Source organism: Pogona vitticeps, chromosome 4 (genome assembly GCF_051106095.1).
Source record: "Pogona vitticeps strain Pit_001003342236 chromosome 4, PviZW2.1, whole genome shotgun sequence".
Classification (NCBI taxonomy): domain Eukaryota; kingdom Metazoa; phylum Chordata; class Lepidosauria; order Squamata; family Agamidae; genus Pogona; species Pogona vitticeps.
Genome location: NC_135786.1, coordinates 222,674,762 through 222,701,568, shown reverse-complemented (window position 1 = coordinate 222,701,568; position 26,807 = coordinate 222,674,762). Strand labels below are relative to the sequence as shown.

Here is a 26,807-nt window from a genome sequence, read left to right as displayed (position 1 = left end):
GTATCACTGAGTTCAATGGGTCTCCAGAACTTGTACTACAAATCTCACTACTCTCCATGCTGGTTGAACCTGATGGGCATTGGAGTCCAAGTACCCCAGCTGCTGGTGTGTAAGATTGTAAATAGGATTATGTGCCTACTTAACTGTGAGCCAACCCCATTGAATTCAGAAGGACTTATGTCTGTAAAGATATAGTTAGGATTTAGCTTTAATTTTTGGTAAGTTGACTTTCTTCTAATACAGGAGCTTAGGTCCCTTACAACACAAGTTAAAGCAGATACAACTAAAAAAAAATTAGTTACAATATTTTGAATAGTATGAAACAATTAAACATAACATTGTGTTACAAACAAACACAGAATTAAAATAGTTTAAATGCATTTGAAAACACTACAGGGGAAAAAAAGGAAATGTATAATATCCACCATTAAAAGACTTCTCTGCAACAGTTAGTTAGTGGCCAAAAGCCTATCTAAATAAAAAGGTCTTTTCCAGTAATGGAAAGAAAACAGGGCTGGCTTAGTTTTTCTTGGGAAGGAGGTCCACCGTCTGTGAGCAACCACTGAGACGGCCTTCTCTTATTTCCTCATCAGAAGTATCTATGAGGAGGACAGGACTAAAATAATACTTCCTCCAAAGCATAGGCAGGCGCATTTGGGGAGATACAGTCTTCTGAATGTATAAAAGTATAATTTGGCAGGTCACTTTACAGATATGCTGAAATCCCAGTTTCCCTGCCTTGTTTCTTTTCTGTGTTTGTTCTCTGAATTTTTTAAATATGTGCTTCCCTTCTTCTGCCACTTTTTACTGCATTAAAAAACCCCTTTCCTCTGGTTTTTCTGGGCTAGAACAGACATTTCCTAGCCATAGAGACTGGTAGTAAGTTACAGCCTTGCAGTCTTCCTTGTTTGTATGACTGATCTTATCTCCTTGGTCCTGCAGGAAATCTCTCTCTCTCATTCCATTCTGTGATTCAGTCATAGCGTAAGGTTCGAATCACATTATTGGTGACCACGTTTACTGCTAGCCACAACTGTGCTTGTAATCAGTGGTGAAAATATGCAACATTATTATAATGGTAATTTTTTTTTAGCATTAACTGCAATCGTCACCAGTATTCAAACATAATTCCATAGAGTTAAAGCAAATTATTTATTCATTTCATTTTACTTCCGTGCCCTGTTTCTCATTCTGAATTGATACGAGATGGCTTTGGACTCAAGGGCCAGAACCTAGGAAGGCGTAGTGGGAAGTTCAGAACACGAAATGTGTGAAATCTAAGTTTAAATCCTTTAGATATTTTTGTCTCTGATATTTAAACACCTTAAAACAAATACTGTAAACCAGGACCACAAATTAAGTTCTGCTACCTCTGTGTTTGCAATTAGTTGGTTAGGTTCTTTTTTCCTCTCTGTTTGGCTTTCTTTGTCTATCCACTGGCATATACTGTACATGCATGCAGATAGACAGACAGACCTGTAGGGATTTAGAGAGTAAATTCTTAGTGTGAGTATACACACTCTCTCTCCCCTTGTTTTCCTACCTGCCATATCTCCCTTGTACTTGATCCCAGCCGAACACATTTTTCTGCCGCAAACAGATGAGCACATCACATTCCGTGCTCTCCATGTAATGTTCAGAATACTTTAGATACCAAGCTGCTTTGAATCATGAGGCAGGACATATCACAACCATTGGTCTTCATCCTCGAAGTCAAACGGAAAGATTGATGAATTAAATAACAAGCAGCTTTTTTCCATTTTGTCATATCCGAAATCTGCTGCATGTCTGCCTTGCAATAGAGCTGGCTGTGATAGAATCCTTGCCCTGCTGTGGATTAAAAACTCAAAAATGATCATGTTGCTCAAGTGTCCTCTTACTGAGCTCCCAACTTGATCTCACTCTGCTTCTTCCTGTAGCACTGGAGCAGGAGCAGGAAATGTGGATAAATTTAGGCCTAACAAAGCCTCGGAGCTTTCTAACTGAAGCTTCTTCTTCCAGAAAAAAACACATTTAGGTGGCAGCAAGGTGTATGTAAATCAGGTAGATCTCCCAGAGTGTGGAATGATGGAATATACAGTCTTTAAAAATCCCCAGATCCCATTGTTCCTCCTCATTCTATGAGTGAGTTTAGGAGGAGACAGTATGAACTAGCTCTGTTTGTAGGAATCTTTTTCTGTCAGGGAGCAAGTGCACAGAGCCTGCAAAGTAACAAAGACATGTGTAATAGAACAGGGGTCCCCAACTCCCATTCTGTGGCCTGGTGCCGGTCCGAGGAGACAGATCTCCCACCCACCCCACACACACTGCTCCCCGCACAGTCACTTCGCGCATGCGCCCATGCTAGCACCCCCCTTGACACATGCACTCAAGTGTCCCTGAGCACACCGTCCATTGTGCATGTGAGTGTGCGTGCGCCTGCATGAGTGCCCCACTCCCTCGTGCATGCATGAGAGTGCACGTTCATGCCCCTTCGCACATGCGCATGAGCACAGGAGGTGCCCCGCCTTCCCAAACTGGTCTGCAGTGTTAAAAAGGTTGGGGACCACTGTAATAGAAGAAAACACACACCCCCGTGCCCTTGTTGCCTTCCTGGCTCAAAACCATTGCCAAAAGAAATTATAGAGCAGCGGAGCGAAACTCACCTCCAAGACGCTGTCAGATAGCACTTTGTATGGGACAAAATTCCTTACGCATTTTTAACCCCTTGTGCATGCTACCAGAGGTGAGGAGGAAGCGTCCTGAAGACAAGAAGGCAGAGACGCCTCCCCTAGGTCCATTCCCTGAATATGAAGTGTACAATTTGTGGAAATGGGCTGCTGAGGAGTGCACAAGTGAAAAAAGATTGAAGCCTACTTGGTCTATACCAAGAGTACCTGTGAGGGCAAGCGGGGCCATGTAAGGAGATAGAATCCTTCAGATAGCCTGGATCAAAGTTATTTAGTGTTTTACAGATCAAAACCTATAAAACAATTGAATTATGCCCAGAAATGGACCAGTTGCTCGTAAAGCATTGTAACAAGGAAGTTCTGTTCAAGTCTGAGTCTAGGTGCTGTGTCCTGATGGACCTGCTGAAGTTTCAAAATAGTTTCTGAAAGCAGTTGCTTGTAGAGCACATGAATGAATAGTCATTCAAACAGGATGTAACTAAGGCATGCGTCACTGTGGACAGGTCCGATGTGTTAAGGAACAAGTGTAGCTGGCACATTTATTTTAGCAGCAAGATGAACCCCAGGCCACTGCAGAGGCCTTGATAGCCATTAACCCAGGAGCATGCCGAAGCTGAGAGGCTGGTAATACATTTGAAGTCTCCCCATTATTTCTTTGTGCACAACTAGGGTGAAGAATTTTGGGAGGTAATTTGTACTCAAGTATAGTTGTCATTGTGTATTTTTAGATTTCCAGACTTGTGTGTTTTGGAAAAGGACAGGATCTAATTTTTTATTTAAAAAATCTTATTTTATTACAAAGTCCTGCACACCAGGGTCCTGATCCTGACAGGGAAGTCTGTGCGCTACTGTAATGCTAATAAAACAGTATCATGTTAGCTCATAAAAAGTGTTCTGTTTCTATGGCATACACAGGAAATTGGCAACATATTGTTCCAATGTGGGAACATATGTTTTACATAGTTCAGTAATACAGTACTTTGCATGGTCTGCTTGAATGAAAATAGGCATGTGTGTTATTCCAAGGTATATGGGGCACTTAAAACGGCTGTACTAGAGACTGCATATTATGTAGTTTCTCATCTTTCTGTGTTGAAAGATCCTAGCCCTCACCTCCTTTTTTCCACATTTCACAGCACAGTGTGATACTCTAACACACAATCATGTCCCTTATTTTCTTCAAGAAAGTATCCTTAAAACATAAGAATAGCTATAAAAGAACAAATATAATTTACTTGTCTTGGAGTGAATGGCTTCACTTCAGAGGACTCTCTGTACCTTGATTTTATTCTGTTTTAATTGTGTGAGTTTTTTAATGGGGAGAGGGTTGGAATAAAAGTTGCGAGTGGTGAAGATCCTTTTCTTTTCTGCAATTAAAATTGATGGTCTCTTCTCCTGACAGTAAGTATTATATAAATGTATTGAAGCTTTGCCATATCTTTGGTATGTGCTCATCACATGCAAACTCTTTAGCTATCAAATAAATCAAATCAAAGTTTTTAAAAAGTGACAAATATTATTGCCTTGAGTTAATTCAAAGAAAATGATACACACTTTCTAGTTTTCATGTCATACAGCTGGTTTTTACTTACGTACGTCAATGTTAATATGACTCATGAGTGTCATGTTTTTGAATAATTCCCACAATTTCTATAACAATTTGCTCAACAAATAGAACTATTCTGGATGTCAGAATATCTGGATATTTGTGTTGCTGATGTTAATGCTTTTTGTGCAACTGACCTCATAATATTTTGATTAATCTTCTTTTAAATCAACAGAAAAATCCTAATAATTATCAGGTTCTCCTCAGGTAGATTTTCCTTGGCAATTACCAAAACATTTTCTCCAAATGGTGTGAACTCCATAACCAAATGATGCTGTGTATATAAAACTTCTTACTTTTCTTTTTCTCCAACACTTATTTGGAATGACTTAGTTAAACACAATTAGGTTATAAATGATTAGCACCCATTGCAAGTTCTTATATCCGTATTTCCATCTTGTTCTGTATTGTATTGAGTTTGCAGCAAAGAATTCAACATTGGCTGAGTGCAGCAGTGGCATGTAACATTCAGCTGCTCAGGAGAACAAAGTAAAATTTAAAAATTATGCAGATATTCAGTGTTTTGCGTATATGTGTGTGTGCACATGAGTGTGTGTGTTAGGGACTATAGCAGCAGTTCCCTTGGCTATGCATTAGAAGTCTTACCTGAAGCACCCATCAACTATTTATTGTCTTTGTGCTAGAAAAATAGGAGATATTCTAAAAAATATGTGACTTGTTTCTTTGTATATGGACAGCCATGCGGTTGTGCCTTCCAGTGTATGAATTTCAGATATGTCAAGGGACTTGTGACACTTACATACTTATGCATACTCTCTGCCCACAGAGACACACATACATAGCATGTCTGAACACTCACACAGAGCTAAAATAATTTTCAAACCAACATTTACACTGAAAAGAAAAATGGCCAGTTTTCCTCAGATTATATATAATCTCGCCACAATAGCAAGCTGGAAAGATGCCACAGAACGCAGGGGAAATAAAGAGATGGGGACTTCAGAGGAAAAAGAAGGAAGAGTGCTCTTAGAACATTATCTCTCTTCAGTTGTTCAGTCTCATTCAGAAATATTGTTTTGACACATTTTCTTCAGAAGAACATGAAAAAGGGCATGTCATTCAATTTTGTCGTGTTAGCTTCTTCACTCCTCAATGTTATACTCTAACACACAATCATGCCCCTTATTTTTTCATATTACACTATGTTTCTCACTCTTCCTATATGGTATATCAAGTGGTTGTGTGTGTAGTGGGGGAGAGAAGTGAACTGAAACCATTCTGCTTATTTTATTAGCAGCAATTTTAAATTAGTTTTTAAAAGATGTTGTTCAACACCATACATTATCACTGTGGATAGTTATGCTTCTGAGCCTATTATTTATCTTTTGCATCATTGTTTTTTCCCTTGCTGTTTAATCAAGAAAAACTTTGTCCATTCATTTGTGTCTAAAATAAGCTCACCAATTAGATGTATATACTGTAAGATCACAGAGAAAAGAAGGCCTGAAAACAAGAAACCAAAAATCTTAGTGAGATTATAGTCATTTTGTTCTAGTTACAGAATCTGAAGTTCCACAGTGTAAAATTTAGAAGTCTCTTCAGTGTGTTGCATGCAGTTTCTTGGAAATAAAAGCTGTGTAACAATATTTTCTCTCTAAAGCAGCCTATAACTGGTTTATCCAAGCATCATATCATTCAAGTCTATGCTATATAAAAACAATGACCCATGAAGAAAATTATTGGTTTTCCCATGTAAAATTTTACAAAATTGTTCATCAAAATGCTTCCTACATATGGATGAAAGGTGACATAAAACATCTGTTTATAACTAACAGTGCTTGGGTGTCTAGTTGCTTATTAAAAAGAATCCAAACAGGCAGAAACAATTTTTTTAATGTAGCAAGCAAATCAGTTAATTTATTTACCAAAAAGCAGGGGGGCTCATAATTTTATTCCTATTGTTTTCTGTTAGGAAATCATGACCAAAGCTAAGTTGCTTTTTTTGTGTGTGAATTATTATAACAGTGACAACATTGCCAGTTTTGGGAAAAGGAGAGAGGGGATGAAGAAGCTTATAATGGGTAGGAACGGAAGGAAGGAAAAGTAAAAAAAGAAAGCAAGGTGAAAGATACTCTACGTTATAATTACGGTAGACAAATATGGGTTCTGTAGTTGAAACTAGGATTAAAGATGGATGCTGTTTCTGGAAGAGCTGAAGGCCTCTGTAAGAAAATTTCTGTGTCTTTTTGTTGTTTGGGGGGGAAGCAAAATAAGTTGAAGCTGTTTAGGTGAAAATGTTGTAAGTGCTGATATTATTTCTCTTACCTTTTCTTTCCCCCTCAGGAGAGTCCACAACTGTTACAAATGCCGTCAGTGCAGTTTTACAGCTGTTGATACTCAGTCCTTACTGGAGCACTTCAACACTGCGCACTGTCAGGACATGGACGCCACCACAGCCAATGGGGAAGATGGCCATGGAGTAGCTGCTGCTCTCAAAGAAGAACCTAAAATGGATCTGAAGGTCTATAGCCTGATCAACTCTGCAGACCCCAAAATGTGGGAACCTGTCTCTGACAGCATCATAAAGAGGGAAAAGCTGGATGAGAAGGAAGGATTAAAGGAGAAATGTTGGCCTGATGGGTCCAGTGATGATCTTCGCAGCACACCTTGGAGAGGAGCGGACATTTTGAGGGGGAGTCCGTCCTATCCCCAAACAAGCTTGGGCCTTCTGACTACAGTGTCTGTTGGCCAAGAGCAGCCAAAGCCCTTAAGGGATAGTCCAAACGTAGAAGCTGCCCATCTTGCACGGCCAGGTTGTGGCATGCCTGTCGAGACCAAGGGTTACCTGCACGGGGTACCTCAAGGAAGCGGAGAGAAAGCTGGACCACTCCCTCAGCAATATCCTGGATCTGGTGATAATAAGTCAAAAGATGAATCTCAGTCCCTCTTACGGGTAGGGAACTCTGCTTTTATTATTCTAGTGCATATTTCTGGATAATTTCTTTAAAACAGATTCTCCGAAATTCAGACATACACCGAAATCCTCATTAAATAACAGCAGTAGTTTTAAGAGTTATTTTATATAAAGCTGGTTGTTGCGGTAGTAACTGATCTTTGTTTGCCTTTGGTATTGCATTTAGTTGTGTTGAGTTAATCATTCCTGCTGATTTCACAAGATGATGTTACATTTGGAAAAGAAGTGCACAGAACTCCAGAAGGCTGCACATCTGTTACAGTAAAGCATCTAATCACCTCCTAAATTTTAAGGTGGTTTGACAGTATGTAGTTAAGCAAGCCATCACTGGATCAGATAACGGAATATATGAAATCTGAATCAAATAATAATAAAAAGAAAGACTAAGGATTTTTTTTTACTTTTAAAAAATTAAATACAGCATTTGGCACTTGTTTAATTGTGTTGGAAAAAGAAAGAACTAAGAAGGTAAAATTGTACTTTCTTTCTGCATGGTGTTTTTGTCATATTTTCTGACAGTGGGATAGGTTAGAGAACCAAGCCATTATAGACCTGTATAAAATATTACTGTAAGTTGTGAACTCTCATTCATTGTATTCCTGTGTGGTGAAGTACTTCTTTGCTTAAAATGTGGAAGAACTTACAAACAGCCACATACTGAGGATTCACACTATCTGTGTTACAGCATCCTATTATTTCTGTTTTTTCCCCCATGGTATTTTCTAACCAGGATGCTAAATGGATAAATTCTCAGGCCTTCCACCCCACCTCAGCTATATAAGCAGCTATATGATATTGAATTCATCAATAAAATTAGTTTGAAATATACAGGTATTGATTTCCCCATGATGGTCACCTTAGTTGGGGGAAAAACATCTTATGGATTGAAATTTTAATTTCAGAAGGATTCAGTTGGGGATGCCAAGAACTGAATAAGTAATGTAGGAATCCAGGAACCGTTAGTTAAAGAAACATGGTTGGGCATTGAATAAGGAATTGCATTTGTTGTAGTGAAATTCAAAATAGTTTTAAGTTGTACATTTCATATCCAGCTTGTTTTAAGCATATGGATTGCCCCCATTAATAAATTAAACAATAGCAGTAATGGCAACAGCAACAACAAGTTCTATATCCTTCTTGGTTAGGTTTATTCTGGCAAAAACTAAGAGATAATGAAGAATTTTAGTACTTACATGCTCTCCAAGATTTAGGGAAAACAGTTGATGGTTATAGCTAGAGTGATCTAACCCCTCTCCCTCCCAGCTTTTAGAGGAAAATCATGAAACTGTTGTTTAGAACAAGCTTCCTTTGTGAGGAGAGAGATTTAAAATGAGTTTCTGAGTATGCACTCTTACAGCATTTTTAAATTTATTTTTGCATCATTCGGGGTATCGTAAGGGTGAAATGGACATTGTACAATTCTGAATGTTTTAACATGGATTGGAGTGGTCTACTAATAAGAGGTTGACTCGGTAAAGCAAGCCACCGCCATAGCCTTGAGTTTGCAATCGCAAGGCTTTTGGCAGTAGGAGTTTTCGGAGGTCGCTATTTCCTAGGGCCCCTATAAGTAAGAAGCAACTCAATGAAACATAGCAACAACACAAGGAAAGAGAAGGAACTGGAATAGGCATCTCTTGGGGTAGCAATAAGAAGAAAACAGAAGATATTTTGAAAAGAATCGTGTGCTTAGAGATTTGAGTGCAATATTTGCACTGCATTTGAGAACAGCATGTGAGAACAGCATTAATGTTATATTCGGGGGGGATGGAATATGGGGTTTACAGCTGTTGCAAAATCTTCATCTGGCAAACATTCACCTTTTACAGCTTTTGATTTTAATAAAGGAATTATTTTGTCTCGGTTCGTCAGTCTATCCATCTATCTATTAAAGTTTTGGTGATGTAGTCATATATTATTTCATGGGGAAACCTCAGCCAAAGATACAGTGCTATTGTAATACACTGTGTTTTTTTACATTTTGCATTCCAAAGATGTGCAAAATAGAAACACTTGGGTATTTTATCAGGTGTCATAAATGTTCCAAAGAAAGTCAAAGCTGATCAAAATCTGAAAAAAAAAATCCTTGATTTTTGTTGTTATCTTTGGCAAATCCTGTTTATCTCAACTGCTCTTTTCTGGGCACTACTAAGTGATTTAAGTGCATGTCTCTATAGGTATGCTTGTACTAGTACATACATCTTTAAGTACAGATATGCAGCTGTTAATTTGTGGGTTGCTTATGATAATTTCGTAGCTGGAATTAATAATTTTTGTAAACATCAAATCCATTGTTTCCTTGAATTTGGAGATTTTTTTTAAAAAAGGTGAATTCATGAAGTATTTCTCACCTTCCATAATGTATTCAGTGTTGTGTTCATACCGAGCTTGACTTCATGAAGTATAAGAATAGATTCCAAACAATGTTTCCCTTAAGCTACATCAGCAGTTAGGGCTTCATTGGGTGCACACAGCCGATCCAGTGATTCTGCCCATTTGCTTCTGATAGTGACCAAAATCCTGTGCACAGGGAGGCAGAGCTACTGTGCAGCACTCTGGAAAATTAGAGGGAACATTTCTTCTAAGGAATTTCTGTTTGTGAACCTATTCTGTTTGTGTGCGTGTGTGAGCGAGAAGGAGAATGTGAGATAGTTGCAAGTTGTAAGTAATTATTTACAAATAACCTATTGTTAGTAATTCCTGATTGCATTGACACAGACATGAATTAAACATTAATATCAATTAAATTTATATTAATCAATACAAATTTAATCATATTAAAGTAATTTAATATGATTACATTAATTTAAACTGATTTTATACTTGGGTGTTTGTGAGCTTACTTCATAGGTGTATTATGTATCATGAGCCAATTATCTCTCATTCCTTTTATAGAGAGACAGCTGAAAAAAAGTAAGTATTCCAGTTATTTTTGAACAGTGAAGAAGTAAGGCATTGTTACGTCTAAAATTGTAACTGTAGAATTGTAACTATAACGGCATTGCTAGAATGGTCTTAAACGTTATTCATAAAAATCATATTGGTGCAGTTACGCCAGCAAAAACTGGATCTGAGTTCTGGAAATAATTACTTTAAATGAACTGTTACTTAAATTATTTATTTCTAGTGCCGAAATCTAGTTTACACCAGTCGGACTATGATAACAGGATTTTGTTCACCATGTACTGTGTAATGATTTTAAGTAACGACTTTTGGATGTCTCAAGAGTATAATTATAATTATTTCACAAAGTGTGTGCATATCTATTTCTGTGTTTACATATATGGGAGACAGACAGAGAGAAGGAGTGCACATGATTTGTGTGTGTGTGTGTGTGACACTCTTTAGCAATTCAGTAATTTGTATGCTGCCATACAGATTTATTATTCCAAGTAAATTGAGTGTGAGTATATATCCACACACATCCAGGCACACAACATACTTTAAAAATATTTATTAAATTCTTGTTTACTAATATGTATGTATGTTTATGAAGGATGAGTCCATTAAATTGTATCACTTTTAAGTCTCTTTGATTTCAAAGGGGAAATTTAAGACCTGATTTTCCCTTTGAAACCAAGAGAATTGTGCATTATTTTACTGACTGGAACAGACACTAATTTTCTCCATGTTGTTTATATATTAGCCTTTAGTTTTCCAGAAAGATGTTGCAGAATGCATCCCAGGCCTCGATATAGCCATCAAAAGAAATAACATCTGAAATAGTTTCTCTTTAGCTGCATTTCATTTTCCCCTCATTTCCTTTTTCTCTGTTAGGGATCTTTCAGGAAGTATTTATAGTCAAGGCTATTCCTTGCTATACAGGTTCTCTAATTAACTGAGGGAATCTCAGCGGGTGAGGTGCCTTACTAATGCACATAGCTATGTTGGGTCAAAGCACTGCGGAACTCCTTCAGCTTTGTTAGCAGCACCTGTTTCTACAATTCAGTGTTTGGGGATGTGGGAAGGTTAATTTCTAAGTATAAACTACATCCTGGAAAAACCTAAAATAATCATTGAACAAGGAAAGTGTTAAAGAAATTGATTGGAAACATTTGCTGTCAAGCTGTTGATGTTGCCGGATTTAAGAATAAAAGGGGATAATGTTGCCATTGAACCACAGAGGCTTACATTTTAGAGCAATGTATTTGGTATTTAGTAACCTATGAAAAAACTGCACAGAGAATTTAATTACATTTTAACATTGTCTAGAAAGAAATATTTTCTTAACTGTGTTTACCAGCTGCTGGAATGAATTTGCGTGCAGGGAGATATTTTACATCATTCCTTGTGCGTAAGTAATCAGGGACAGGCATAAAGTTAACACTTAAAATTTTAAATCAGCCCAATTAAGCAGATATCTTTGGATTGTGTGGATTGAGTTTAAATATTATTGGATAAGGAGAGGCTATCAGTAAATGGCCTAACTCTGTGGGTATTTATTGAACCATAGCAAAGAACGTTTTGGAAGGAAATCTGCAGAAATATATTAGGGAATAAAATCATTATTTTGGGTGTGGTGATATAATAATGTTGTCTGTGAATATTACATAAAAACCTGAGGAAAAGGTGAATTTATTTGCAGAACACAGAGATTTGAACAGGCCTAGGTTTTCTCTTTTTCCTTTCCTTTCTTTTCCCTCTCTTTTCTTCTTTTCTTCTTTTCTTTTTCTTTCTTTCTTTCTTTCTTTCTTTCTTTCTTTCTTTCTTTCTTTCTTTCTTTCTTTCTTTCTTTCTTTCTTTCTTTCTTTCTTATTATTTTTCTGTCTTTTCTTTGTTGTAGTTGCTAGCATAGGGAAAATCAATTCAGGCTTAAGTACATGTTCAGAAAGATCTGTATTATCTGTGTTGTTTTAGAGTTCATCAGAAAGTGCTTAAAACATCTCTGACACCTTGAAAAAAATACACGTACACATGTGTGCATGCACAGACACAACTTTATTTGTTGTAGCAAAAACAACAGTCTTGTGGCAGCTCACAGAGGCTAAAAAGTTTTATTTGGCCCAACCTTTTGTTGACCGCACCCCATTTAATCAGTAGCATCTGAGGAAGTGGGTTGCAATCCACAAACGCCATTAATTAAATCAGGTTTTCTTATCAAGTTATTAGAACGAGTAGAAAGGAAACAGATTTCTAACATATCTGCCCTACATGGGGAAACCATACCATTTTTACAGGCACCATGATGCGTATAGGACTGACCACTTCAGAGGCCTAAAAATATCATTTACTGTGAGTGGAAGGCACACTTATTGTAAATTCACGTTTCATGAGTGGAAGAGCATACGGTCACATGTCTGTTCTTCTTTAGAATCTTTTCCTTCTTCATGATCTCTGTGGACTCGCTAGAGTTTTCCTGCGTCTGCATGGCATGCTCCAGAACCTTCTTAGTTTATCCTGTTTCTTCCCCATCCTCTCATTATGTCCGCTGCAAAAAAATTTACGATCACATTCTGCCATTTGTGATTGTGAATTGTGAAACAAATTGTTAGAACCTTCTTCTCGCTCGTGTGCTCTTTAGAAGAACAGGAGTTGACAGAAAGAAGCCTTTGCTGTTTATCCGCCATCAAGTCATTTCTGATTTATGGTAACCTTATAAATTAGTGATGTGCCAGAATTACTCCCACCAATAGCCTTGCTCAGATTTTGCAAACTCAAGGCCGTGGCTCATTTTACTGAATCCATCAATCCAATTATTTGATCTTTTCCTCCTTCCTTCAGTATTCCCCAAGCCTTTTCCAATGGGTCTTCCCATATTGTGCCCAGCTTTTCCTAACACTGTTTTGAATGAAATAATTTTTTTCTTGTTAACTTTCTTCCCTGCCCAGAACAAGTTGTGATTTAATCATGGTTTTTCCAGTGGTCATTGCTGGTTGGATGTTATAGAATTTTTAGTCCAACCAATCTGGAGGACACAACTCAGTGACGGCTGATATATACCATGCTCTTTAATCACATTGTGCATCTTTAGCATTTGCTGTGCTAAAATAGCTTTCACTACAGTATGTTCGCTTGTCTAGGATCTCACATATTTTCTGTGGAGAGAGAATATTGGACATTTTCAATTGCTTCATTATGGGCAGAACTATGTAAACTTAGTGGGAACAGATTTTTGTTGAATGCATTGTTTTGGGGCCCTAAAATTTGGGATTATAAAATGCTATTTAAGAAGAAGAAGAAGAAAAAGGAACTGTCATATGTTCAGAATAGGAAGTTTGGTTACTTTAGTTAGGTGATGTGCAAATCGCTGTTGGGTTCCTACAAATAGTTCTGATCACAGCTGTTTGGTTAAGAAAAGAAAAAGAGGAAAAATTGGCCATGACTCATCTGTGCTATATTTGCAAGGAGTGAGGAAATTAAAACTCAGCTCACAGATAGACAGACAGATACATAAATAAAAATGTAGAAAAAAATAAGCTGTGTACACTTTCTACGTGGGTTTGAATTTTCAGCTGTCACGTGAGACTAAAGTAACTTACCAGTGTGGCATCTGTTGCCCCACCCCACCCCCATTTTAAATTCCTGTGAGGAAATTTCATCTGGCATAGTGAATTCTGGTTCATAAAAAGCTAGTCCTTAGATGCTGGACACTTAGTTGTTTTTCTTGTTTTTCCCCAAGAAATCATGTCTTTCTTTAGTCAAATGATTGCTGGACTTTTTTGAAGCAATTTCAACTCTTTCTGTTGTCATGACTCTTCGAGCTTGATCTGGAATTATAACAAATCACATGCAACCCTCTTCAGACTTAATAATATTAACAACAACAACAACAACAACAGCCAAAACAGCTTGGGCACTTCAATGCTATCACTCCTCTTGTCTGTACATGACTAAAAGGCTTTGAGGCAGATAGTACAAAGGAGTGGTGGAAACCACTGAAATCAAAGACAGGCTTGATATGCAACTATTACAGCCTGTATAAGACGTTTGAAGAGTAATATGACTAAATATTTATGGGTTCTTCTTCTTCTGATGCATTTGAGCCGCTGCCTTTCATGTTTGTGGTAGGGTAAGGTTCTTGAAATGCAGCTAGGAGGAAAGGAAGAAGGAGAAAGATACCTTTGCTATTATGATTTTTGTGTGTTATTGCCGTAATTACCGAAACCCAGCAGGAACATGTCCTGGTATAATATATAAATTTTGCAGGTTTTCATTTAGAAAGCTGCCTTCTACCAAATCAGTCTACAGTATTGGTTCCTCAAGCTCAGGGTTCTACACTTAATAATAGTAGTGTTGGTGGTAGTGGTAATAGTAGTAATAAGGTGTCTCAAAGGGATGCAAATATGTTGTCTGGATATACTGTAAATTACAAAATGGTTTTCCATTTCCTCCTTCTGCCTCCTCTCTAGGCCATGCAGGATCTATGGGGGGGCAAAACACAACTCCATCAGCTATACATGCCCTGGATGATCTCAGCTGGCTCCTCTCTCAAAACATACAATATTCACACTGCCCGTCCCTGGCATTCCAGTGCACTGAACTGATCTAATCAGTACAGCCAACAGGGTGCTTAACTTTCATATTTTAACTGGTACTGTAGTTGAAAAGGAGGAGAGCCATCCCGCCCCGCCCCCACCTGTATGTGTCTCTCTGTGTATGTGTTTTAAATCACTGCAGTCCAATAGTTTCTATGTTTGGCAAGCCCTCTTTTGGAAATTTAGATGGGTATACATGACGAATACTTTATCCTACTAATAAATGTTCAATGTATGTTACACTGATGGATACCCTGCCTAAGAACATTTAGTGCGTGCTCTGGCTGCCGGTTGACTTGAAGCCATATCCCACCAGTTCAAGTTTGCCATTGAGCTGGCTGACAGGGAGTGATATCCCATATATACTCAGTAGGATAAGTCAGAATTGCTGAGGAGTGCATGAGTACTGCATGATTGCCTGTGACCTGATTGGTTCCCATTTGTTACACCACAAATGGAAGAAAAACATTGCCATGGCAAAAATATGTAGGCTCAAATCCAGTAATAAGTTGCAAGTAGAATAGGTCCATTGAATCAATGGAAATTATGGAGAAGCTGGCTCACCATATCATCACTGATTCAGTGTACCTACTCTAGTGTAATTTACTACTGGATTTTAAATGTAGCGTTAAATGTAGACCTCAACTCCCTGCTGGTCTGTCCTGTATCAAACCAAAGTATGAAATCTGGGTGTAAAATTGGCTAATGGATCTACGTTTGTTGGAAGAATGGCAAGCAGAGAACAGGTCTGGAAGTGACATTAGGGTTTAAATGTAATCTGTCATTCTAGCTAGAGTTGATTCACTGGACCAGTGAATCAGTGTGGATTGAAACTTACGTAAATACATTAGTGAAAGTGTGAATCCACATTTAAATAAACCCCCATTGATTTAAATTGGATTATCAGTTGGATTCGGGCCTAAATTTTTGTTCTCCAGAAGGCTTCTGGTTTAGTCATCCCTGCCTGTCGGGAGAGGCATGATGAAGTGTTGGGGCAGATGAACTTGAAGAGAGAATATGGCAGCAGTGGGTCCAGTAGTGTGAAATGCCGAAGTAGACAATGAGTAGAAACGTGCAGACTTCTGTTATTGGACTGCAACTTTCAGAATTCTGCCTGGAGACTTCTTGGAGACTTCTGGGAATTGCAGTGCAATTCTAGGAGGTGCTTTCTAAGTAACTCTGGGAGTTGCAATGCAAAAGCATGAATCTGCATAACTCTAGTGAGGCAAGCTGAGCCACCGTTAACTGACTGATTTTGCTGCTGATTTTTTTTTATCTGTTGTGTTTCAGATTTTAACTACCAGAATGTGGTATATTTCAAGGTTGTATTTTTGTTTTTTAATTTTGTGTTGTAAACCATTCCATTGTGTATGTATTTCTGGATGTGTCTGTGTTTACACTGGAGTGTATTATTTAACAGAAGAACTCTAGTGGACTCAGCTAAAATACAGAGATTTAACCCACCTTAGTCCTTTGAATTCAATTGCACTAAGTAGACCAAAACTAAGAATTTCAACTTTACAAGGATGTAGAGCTTCAGATGTCTTTCACATGACTCATTGTCCCTCCTCACACATTTTGTAAACTACTTTTGCTTACGAACCAAATACTGTATACTAAACTAAGCAAAAACTATGGGCTATATATCAGGAGTTAATGCAGATGTTGAATACAGTATTTGAGGTTGCTGGTTCTTATAAGGAACTTGGCAGTTGGCTTGTAGACTTTGTGTGCATTGGGTTGTTTGTCATGAATTTCATACTACTGTGTTCATTAGTTTCAAAGAACCAAAATGGAAAAGCCGCTATTCTTAATTAAAATACCACCTTTTTTTTTCATCCATCACTGATCAGTGATGTTAGTTAAATGTTTTATAGACTTGATGGTAATAATTTTAAAAGCAAAAGAGTATGTTCCATGCCTACCAATTTTTCCATAATGGAAAATTACATTAGGCTTTTCAGAAGTTTTAAATCTGTGATGATTTTCTTTTGAAATGCTTTGATGCCCTGGAGGACTATTAACGTCATCGTCCCTTAATCAATTTTGCCTGTCTTAAATGATGATGGGTCGGGGGTTTCTAAAACTGATGTGTATAGTAGCTTTCAAAGTGGGCATGTTATGCTTTGTGAGGGCAGATGATAGACTGGGAAACACAACAGTTGCTTTGTTACTTTTATTTTATTTTAAATAAACAATCCTAGTTCTCACCCTACTGTTAGGTAGATTGAGTAGCTGATTCAGGCTGCTGGTACCGAAGGACAACAGTGGCAGGTTCCCAACCATTCTTCTTGAGCCCTGTTAGAGTTTTGTGTGCCACCCTTAGTATCTGTTGCCATCAACAGTGGAGTACAGTGTTCAATAGTCAACATTTAGGTGCCAATTTCCAGCAGGTAATCTGGGATATTAGCTACAGGTTCCAGAGTCTTCAAAGACAGCTGCAAATAGAGCCAGTTACAGTGCTGCATTGTGACATAGGTTGTTAATATTTATTTGTTCGTTTGTTTAAAATATTTTAACTTGCCTTTCTCCTTAAAAAGGACCCAAGGTGGGCTTACATGATTAAAGCCAGTATGTAAAGCTCATTACATAAGTAACTATAAAGAGAGTCAAATAAATACCACACTAAAATGGTAAACAAAAGCAATACCAAAATACAGCATGCTAATTTAATCATAGAAATTAAACAGGATTTTGATAATAGAAGCCAGACTACCTCTGACTGGATAAGGATGTATATGGTAGGGTGTCTGATCAGGAATCATTTTAAAGAGCTGTAGGAAAAATTCAGAAGCCTATGCTTGTTACAGATGACGTTTATCCCAAATAGGGTTAATTCCAGAATGAAATCAGACAACCATTTCCAATCATATCAACATTCATTTGGATATCAAAGTACAAGTCTTTTCATTGTTGCAATGATTCCAGGCCACATCAGTTTGTCTAATTGTGCAAAATTAATGTATCTGCATTGCTTCCGTGTTCCATATACAGTGGACCCTTGACTTACAGACGGCTTGACTTACAGACTTTTTGAGTTACAGACTTCTCTGGCCGCAAAATTTAGGTTTGACTTGCAGCCTGAGAATTGACTTACAGACCAGAAAAAAAACAAAATGGAACAAAAATGGCCTGTTACGGGATTAATCGGTTTGCAATGCACTGTAGGTCAATGGAGACTTGACCTACAGACTTTTTGACTTGAGAACCGCCTTCCAATACGGATTAAGTTCTCAAGTCAAGACCCCGCTGTACACAAAAATGTTGAAATACTCAGGGTTTTAAAGCTATGGAAAAACTGTAGGCACAAATGATTAAATGATGACTAAACTTAAGTTGCAGCCAAATGCTTAAGTCAGAATTCAATCCAAAATACAGGAGCATAAACAATGAAAAAAAAAATCAAAAAATAATGTTTTAGTTACATTCTAAAAATGCAGGAGTTTATAGCCTAAAAAGCATAGTGAAAAGGAGAAAATACATTACAATTCTGATAAATCTGAAGCCTTTAAGTGTATTGCTGAACACACATTAAAAATATTCTGAGTGGTCACCTATCCAAGGTAGTTTAAATCTATGGAGGAAAATCCATGTTATATTTGTCTGCTGCTATATGGTACCTGATGTTCTGTGGTAGTAGCATACTTGTGTGATGTGGTGCATTGTGTTGCATGTACGTGTCTATATTTATATTTCTCTAAGATGCTTCAATTTTCCTTCAGCTGTAAACAATTGATTTTTGCAAAGCTGGTAAGTTACAGGGCCTTGATACATAGTCAAAAATGGTAATGGAAATTCTTATTGCTCTTACTGGGGTGTAAGAATGCAACTTCTGTAAATCAAAATATGGCATGCTACCACCGTGATGATAAGCATAATAATTTTGACGAACAGGATGTTCATATTTGCCAGGTCAGCAAGTTGCTCTGGGACTAAATCATTGAATAGAGATACAGCAAGTTACTGGATCAGCAAACACCACCTGCTAATCATGTTAACTCATTGCAATGTTTTGTGTAATACAAACCAATTATTTCAATGCTCAGTCCTCTCCTTTGTTAACTTCTATGCTGGATTATCAGTTATGAAAAACTATCAGTTTTTGTACAGGTGACCTCGTTTCAAGATCTGGTTTGAGAGCTGGCTGATAGTTTTGCGGTGACGTTTAGGATTGAGCTGTTCGCACTTCATTTTTAAAGCAGAATGTACATTTTCAGAATTTACACCTCTTAATTATTTTCATGCTTGATACATTCAAAATTTCACATCTTGACATTCCCTCCACCCAACAATTAAGTGTGGGGATGTCATGCTTGTTAATCATCTAGGTTAAATCACAGGTAACTGTATTAAAACATAAGCCACGGAAGTCTACCTGTTATTCCCCCCCCTTCTTTCACTTTGATGAGAGGATTTATAGCACATAGATAGGGAGTATGTGGCTTTCCATAAGCAGCTGGACTGAACCGTCGTGATTTCTCACCCTTGGCTATGTTGACTAAGGCTGATGGTTACTGATCAACTTCTAGAGACTTACTCAATCTCCTGTGCTGGTCTAGAACACCGTTAAGACCTTCAGTAGAATAAAAGGTGCTTCAAGATGCTTAATTCTTTATTGTCTCCATAATATGTGAACAATAATGAGAAGCAAAGACCTACTCAGAACTTGGAATCCTGACCCATGATCACTGGAAAGTATATTTTTCAGTACCCTGGCTTCTAAGGTTTCATCATAGATTACCTAAATCTTCTTCTCACCCACATGGACCCCTGTCCTCTTCCCCCTAACCCTTGATGAAGTTTTTTTTCTTTAATAGGAAAACCACCCACCCAATGTACATTTTTTATACTATTACAGACTCTAAAAGTCAACAAAAATGATCTTCAGAGGAACTTGGTTATCATTCTGTATCTTAATGGAAGCCTGTGAAATTTATCCTTACCTACCAAACTGTTCTTGCTCAATGAAATAAAATTTGTACTTGCTTTGCTGCTATGTTGTTTTGACAGGTTTTTAATGATTTTTCTTCCCTGAAATACTGTTAAGCAAAGATTAGAATGAATCTTTCTAGTTTTTCTCAGCAGACAGACTACTCTAGACTTGTACATTTTGTAAAGAGTGTGGCATGTTCCGTTTCTGGTAATGTTGTTCTCAAACAGCAATGTGTGATTTTGCACCCTGGCAGTCCACAGTTATTCGATTGAAATCAAACTGGGATCAATACAGTATTTAATGCCGTCAGGAACATGAACTGCAAAAAGGCATTTTACCATATCTCAGATTGGTGGGTGGGGAGTGTTTTCTGCCTTTTTCCTTTTTCAAAAAAATCATCATTGCACTTTCAGTTTATCAGCAGATGGCAAGAAAAGTTTCAACGGAGCCCATCTGCCTATCTGTTTGTGATAGCGTACAAACTGAAAATTAGCTTTGTTGGCGAGCTTGTGAGGGGAAATAAGGATAGACTCCAAGTTCATCTGTACTAGATCATGCAATAATGTCCATTCAGAATTTTTCAAAGCAACAGGCCTGTTTTGTTGGCTCTTGTATAGCTGCATTACTCAAAAGCCTCTTCTGAGGTATGTGTTTGCCTTTCACACAAGCCTGTGTGTTGTCAGCTGTTTCATATGCTGGATTTATCATTGTATTTGTGTTTAGAGAAAGAAGCTGACACTAAACAATAGGCAGTCACCTAGAAAATCAAAGGTCCCTGCTTGTTCCTGTTCATTGCCTATAGTTATTTTTCTCCTAGGAAGATTCTGCTTTCATGCAAGAACAGGCACGTCAGTGTGTGTGTTTGTTTATGTATGCATCTTCTAAAGATGTTAACAACTATTTGCAAATTGTCTTGTCCTTGACAAACAAGGAGTTCATTATGATTGTGGTTGGAAACTAGTTGTCCCCCTAGATGGCAGTTTAGGAGCTCCATTGATTCAGTGGGTTGACTTTAGTTGGATTTAGTTCTAGGTGTTTAACGTGAGCTAGGGCTATTCTTCAGGTGTGGACATGTTTATTAAACAGTGTTAGGTTAAGGGGAAGTTTGTTTACGTACTGTTTGCCTCTCAATTGGTCAGTTGGTGCAAATCAGTAGCTGAAGAGCAGATTGAAAATATGCAGAGCTGGTCAAAGTTCCTCTTTGATCTGCTAGCCATAGTGAAATACTGGAATGAACACACTCCCAAGAATACATCTGGATATGTTTCGGCAGAAACCAAGAAAGTGAACTTTACTGGTATACGATGTTAGGGTTACCCAAATAATATAGCTTTTGTGCTCAAGAATAAATAAGAGGAAGAACTGCTCATTCAGTGGAAGTACAGTCTCCTATGAACAGTTTTGATTTCTATTAAAGGAGGAATGGAAGCTTACAATTGATCCTGAGTCAACATAGCTGGGTATAAGATAAATGCAAGTGAGATGTATGGCTATTAATATATCCGTTTCACAGTTCTCTTCATGCTATTTGGAGTCTAGTTATTTTGAAATGTTCATCGGTCATCTTGCTGGTGATAGTCCTACAGCAAACAAGGAGTTTTCAGTTAATGTTTGGCACAATAGCCTTAACTATATTCTGTCCCCTTTTTAGAAGCAACTTTTTGTTGTGTGCCATCAATTTGGAACTAACTTATAGTGACCCTAATAGGGCTTACAAGGTAAGTGAGATATTTAAGGAGTGGTTTTACTAGTTTCATAAGGGACATAGTGGCGCATGAGAGACGTGGTGGCGCTGTGGGCTCCTTTGTATGCTGCAGGGTCAGAAGACCAGCAGTCATAAGATTGAATCCACGCGACGGAGTGAGCTCCCACCACTTGTCCCAGCTCCCGCCAACCTAGCGGTTCGAAAGCATGCAAATACGATTAGATAAATAGGGACCACCTTGGTGGGAAGGTAACAGCATTCCGTGTCTAAGTCGCACTGGCCATGTGACCACGGAAGATTGTCTTCAGACAAAACGCTGGCTCTATGGCTTGGAAACGGGGACGAGCACCGCCCCCTAGAGTTGAACACGACTGGACAAAAATTGTCAAGGGGAACCTTTACCTTTACCTTTACTAGTTTGCCAGTTCCACTCCCACCTATTCCACTTACTATAATCATTAGAATAAGCAGTATTGCATTGTTGCATTGATTCACAGATACTTTGTTTTTCCAAAAACATTCAACTTCATTGGTTAAGGCAAACTTAGGGGAACAGTCGTGTATTTTGATTGCAAACTACACGAAGAGAGCCAACACCAGGCTCTCTTCGTGTATTTTGCAATCAAATTCTAGGCCAAGATGGACAATATATGGCCTACTGGAATCCCAGATTTCCCAGCACCCCCCCGCAAGAATTTATTTTGCCACTAAAATGGCCAACTTGGACCCTCAGAAGCTTCCAGATCATGTAGTTGACCTGTAATTGAAAATTATTTTGTCTCTTGACCAGGGTTTGAAACAGTATTTTGGAAACAAAAACAGAGAATAGACAAAACTACAGAATTTTGTCTTAGAAAAAAAGGAGATGGGGTGCCCCAATAAAGATTGAGCAGAGAAAAAAAGGGTTCTTCAACCCTCCATGGCTGTTCGTCACTGCTTGAGGCCAGTCCGAAATGGATCTGGAATGCTGTAGAATTTTTTTTTTAAATTTTCTTAATGTTCTTAAACCAACCAACCAATATTGTACAGTATATTATGTTGATATGTGCATTAGAACTCTGTTGATGCTTGGATTCCTGCATCTCCAAATTCAGTGTTGTGGTTCTTTGTTCTTAAAAAAGAGTACCATTTAAATATCAAATATATTTATGCAGCTTAAAAATTGTGGGAAATGGAATAGAACAGAATTATGATGAACACGTGTGAAACTGGTATCAACCAGAATTTTCCATCAGCCCTAAATTCTATGTAGGAGTTGGATGTACTTACCTGTCCTGAAAAACACAAAGAAAGTAATTTTGTGATTCCCAGCATCTCTCAGTGTGCTAGGCCAACGGGGGGGGGGGATATTTAGGTTCCAAAGTCCTTCTTGTAATTCTACTACAGTGATCTTAGTCATACTCAGAATGATGGGAAAAGTGGGAGGAATTAGACCCAACAGGACCTGGCCCCCTCCCCCATTTTTTAAAGTCTGGAAGGGATATTATTCACAGTGAGTAAAACCAAATGTTCAATAAATACTGATTTCCCTCTCTTTTATTTTAATCCAGTCTTTTAACAGTGTGACATCTGTGGCTTACTGAGCTGTGATGACACTTCTGACACAAACAAATGGTTTTACAACCAGTCACGTTGGGTCAGGATGGTGTGAACAGCCTATGGAAATAAGGATAGAGCTGGAAAAACAAAAATGCTTGTAAGGCTGGTCTAGCGCAATGACAGTGTCAGTTCTCAACATTTCAGTGTTGTCAGCCACATGATACTCTCTTTATCCCTTGGGATGGCAGGAACTTTTTTGCAGCCATTTGTTTCTAAAAGAGGGCTGATCTTTTCCTTGTTCTCTTTTTCCCTCTCTGCATGCCGCCCTCTCTCCTCACTCTGCCTTATTAGCAGATTTTATATATGAGCCTTCGAGGTCATGTTTAGGTTTTCATCTTTCTGCCCCATGTATGCTCTGACTTGTTAAAACAATTGAAAGGGATGTAGATTGGGGCAAATTAACATCACCAGGTTTATTGCAGAATCCCAGAATCAGTGACAAGATGAAAAAGAAACAATGTGTGAGTTGGGAACATTTAAAAATGAGGTAAATTTGGCAGTAGCGTCTATAAATATGTTTGACATGTCCTCACTGAAGATGAGTGAGTGTGGAGGTTATATTCTGCATTTGCAAATGCTTCCTTAAACTGATTTTAGAGACATATATCTGAGGAGGAATTATTATTGATGATTATGATACAGTAAAAATAACAAATGATGGCACCTTTATAGACCACTTAAGAAATCGTACAGTCTGCTAGCTTTCATGAATCAAGACCATCTACTTTATCAGGCTTGTACTGGTGTAAAGAACTTAGAGTCCAAAGGTTTATGGCAAGATAGATTTTGGCAGGCATGTTTTTCTTAGATGTAAGTCAGGAAAGATACAGGCTGCATTAAGAGCTGTTACTTTAAAGTTACAGATGAGATAGCTGTGAATTGGATATGCCACCCTCTTTCTTCAAAGAGGTGCAGGCCAATGCATGCACCCGCTTGTCTTAAAAAACCCCAACACTGTTCCTTACTGTACTTCAGAAAGCAATGGGATTTATGCCTCTGAACTTTTCTCTTGCCTTGACTTTGCCTCTTTTCACATCTAGCCCCGTGAGGTAAGTAGCTAAAGTTGGAAGACTTGCTCAGTGCCATTTGTATGCACACATTTTTGAACCCAGTCCTCTCAAATATCTTTCAAAAGTGAAGTTCTAGAGTTTTTTGTTTGTTTAGAAATCCTGATATGAAGGATGCCTACAGTAACTACAATAAGTTGTGCAACTATAAAACCTTTTACAAATAATGCATCCCACGGACTGACACATCATTTTAAGAGTTCATTATTCCCATGACACCAATGGTTCTGTCCCAAAATGTGTCCAGTTCGGTGAGTCTTACCCCTTCCATTTGGTCACTTCTCCGTGTAAGCAAAAGACAGTTAAGATGGTACAACCATAAGGGTTCATGGGTCTTAGTGGTTTCTAGTTTGTATTGAAAGACATTCTAGCGAACTCCCATTTTTAGTTTCTGTGGTCAACAACTCCGTATTACCTGAGTTCTTGACCAAAGAAACTGTGTGTGTCAAAGAGAACAGGCTTACCAGCAGTGTTACAGATCTTTCTTGTGAACACGTGAAGTTTTTCCCGTTATCCACATGGGGTGGGACATTGGAGAGTAGGATGTAGCTGCATCTCCATTTCATAGAATCACAGAATTTGAAGAGACCACAGGGTCCATCAAGTCCAACACTCTGCCGTGCAGGAGCTCCATCAAAGCACTCCCAACAGATGGCCATCCAGCCTCTACTTAAGTGATTTCATCAGCATGCTCCAAGAGCCATAGTTTCAGGTCAAAAGGCTAGACTTATCCTTGATTCTGAAGAGTTGGCCTTAAATTTGAATAGCTCCGGAGATCTCAGTTCTGGATGACCCCTTCTCATTTCCCCCCTTAGAGATCAAGATAAAGAGATAAATATATATTTATGGTGATACCAGAGAACTCAACAAGTTGTTACATAAATTTCACTAACTGTACAAATTACACAATTTCCACAAATTCTGTACTTACACAAATTATAGTACTTTTGTGCTTTGCGCAAATTGCTGAAAGCTATTATCACAGCTGTTTTGTTGGATGAACTTTTAAGAATCGAAAGCAGACCTTTTGCATCTGTTTTGAAAAAAATCGTGTGGTTTTATATAGCTTTATATAGATTGTCACAAGGATATTGTGTGGAAATAGCAGAAGCCTTTATGAAGAATATTACACCCCTGGTCTTGCTTTAGTCTTGTTCTGGAGGCAAAAGTCTTCCAGGGAGTGGAATTTCTTGCTGAGGTATCTTCTGGTATTGAAAACGAGTAATCTTCAGATCATAGCCGATGCTAAGTATCGTGTATGAAGTACACATATTTTGATATGGTTTTATGTTACCAATCCACGGTCAGATTGCAGCTTGAAATATAAAAATTGTCCTGTGTTGTCTGTCATTAAGATATTTTTTTTAAAAAAAATAGAGCTTCAAATAACTTTTAAAAGTGGATATTACAAGTAACTCAGTGCAGCAGATTTCCCACTCAGTGATCTGCTAATCAAAATCTGCCCTGAAGCACCAGTCATTCAAAGAGAAATTGCAACAAGAAAAAACATCTGTTCTTTGAAGACCCCACAAAAAGAATGCTATGGGCCCCTCCCTTCCACTCATTCCACATCAATGGTTAACTAACATGCAGTGTTTTCCCAACTGAGGCAGGTCAGCAATGCCATCCAAGAAACAAAGCCCACGAATAGTATGCTAATGTGTAAAATGATAAAGAAAAGGCAAATTAACCTCACAAAGATATTCAGAGGTACTATGAGTTCATTACGGTTAAGATGGTAGAATTCTTCTGATAGTTTTAGTAATTCCTGTGTTTTTCCCAAGGAACACTGATTTTTATAGTACTGTATGTCCCTTGTAAGTTAGGATATTCTGGCATAGTATGGTTCTTTGAGGTATGATTCATGATCCTCCCGGAGCCCTACTCAAAATAATATGCAATTTGAGTTATCTCTGCCACTCCTCATTGTGTGCATTATGACCAAGTAATATTTTGACCTCACTGAATGGCTATTTGAGTTTTGTTATGTGGAGGAAGTTCAATGTGAATGCTATGTCGGGGTTGTAGAAGGAGATGTAGAATTTTTTTTTTTTTCAAATTTGCTGCTCAGTTTTTTTCAAATTTGCTGCTCAGGTTCCCTAACAATAACCATGTACAAAGCTATCTGCATGTTCTGTCAGATCAGTAGCTAGTGAAACCAGGAAGGCTGAATAAATGAGGAAAATAAGAATTAAAGTAGAATTTGGACAAGTTACTTTTTTCAGATAACAGCTCTTAAAATCCCACAACAAGCATTGCTCAAGATCTAAATAAATAAATAAATAAATAAAGTAATAAATAAAGTAATAAATAAAGTAATAAATAAAGTAATTTTAAAAATTGTGAAACGCTAATTTAACTTCATTGACAAGCCTGTTTTGTGACATGAGATAGAAAGACAGATCTTTAAACCTTAATATCATATATTAAGAGCCTGAGTTTTTTGTGTTTTATTATTTCTTCTGTGTTGTGGTTATTTCTTTCATGTGTACACAGCATTGTGAAAGGAATTGCAGTTGCTATTTAGTCCATAAACAGTTGAATGCCATAGAAATTTGCTAAAAATCAGTATATTAAGTGTGGGGGGGATCCCATTTCTCCGGTTTCATATGTTGATCACTCTTTCAACAGCTCTGTGCCTATTACTGTACAGCAGTTTCAGAATAGCAATACTGTTTATGTCTCAGTGACATGTGATATGGCTCTCACCTCTTCCTCTAGTTTATTATGTCTTTGCTCCCATAAACATGATAGTTTGGAGGAATTGGGAAATTGTTGAAATGAAGTGCCATATCCTTGTTGCCCCCATAGGGTGGGGTGA

At 37.9% G+C, this 26,807-nt stretch overlaps 1 protein-coding gene across 10 annotated transcripts in view; it reads left to right on the top strand.

The window, feature by feature from the left end:
- TRPS1 (transcriptional repressor GATA binding 1) overlaps window positions 1–26,807 on the top strand; it is a 278,321-nt gene that overhangs the window by 114,630 nt on the left and 136,884 nt on the right. For all 10 annotated transcript variants that reach the window (XM_078391606.1, XM_072999270.2, XM_072999269.2 and 7 more), the window contains one exon: window positions 6,580–7,189. In XM_078391606.1, the coding sequence (XP_078247732.1) occupies window positions 6,580–7,189 (610 nt within the window). The remainder of the gene's footprint in view (window positions 1–6,579; window positions 7,190–26,807) is intronic.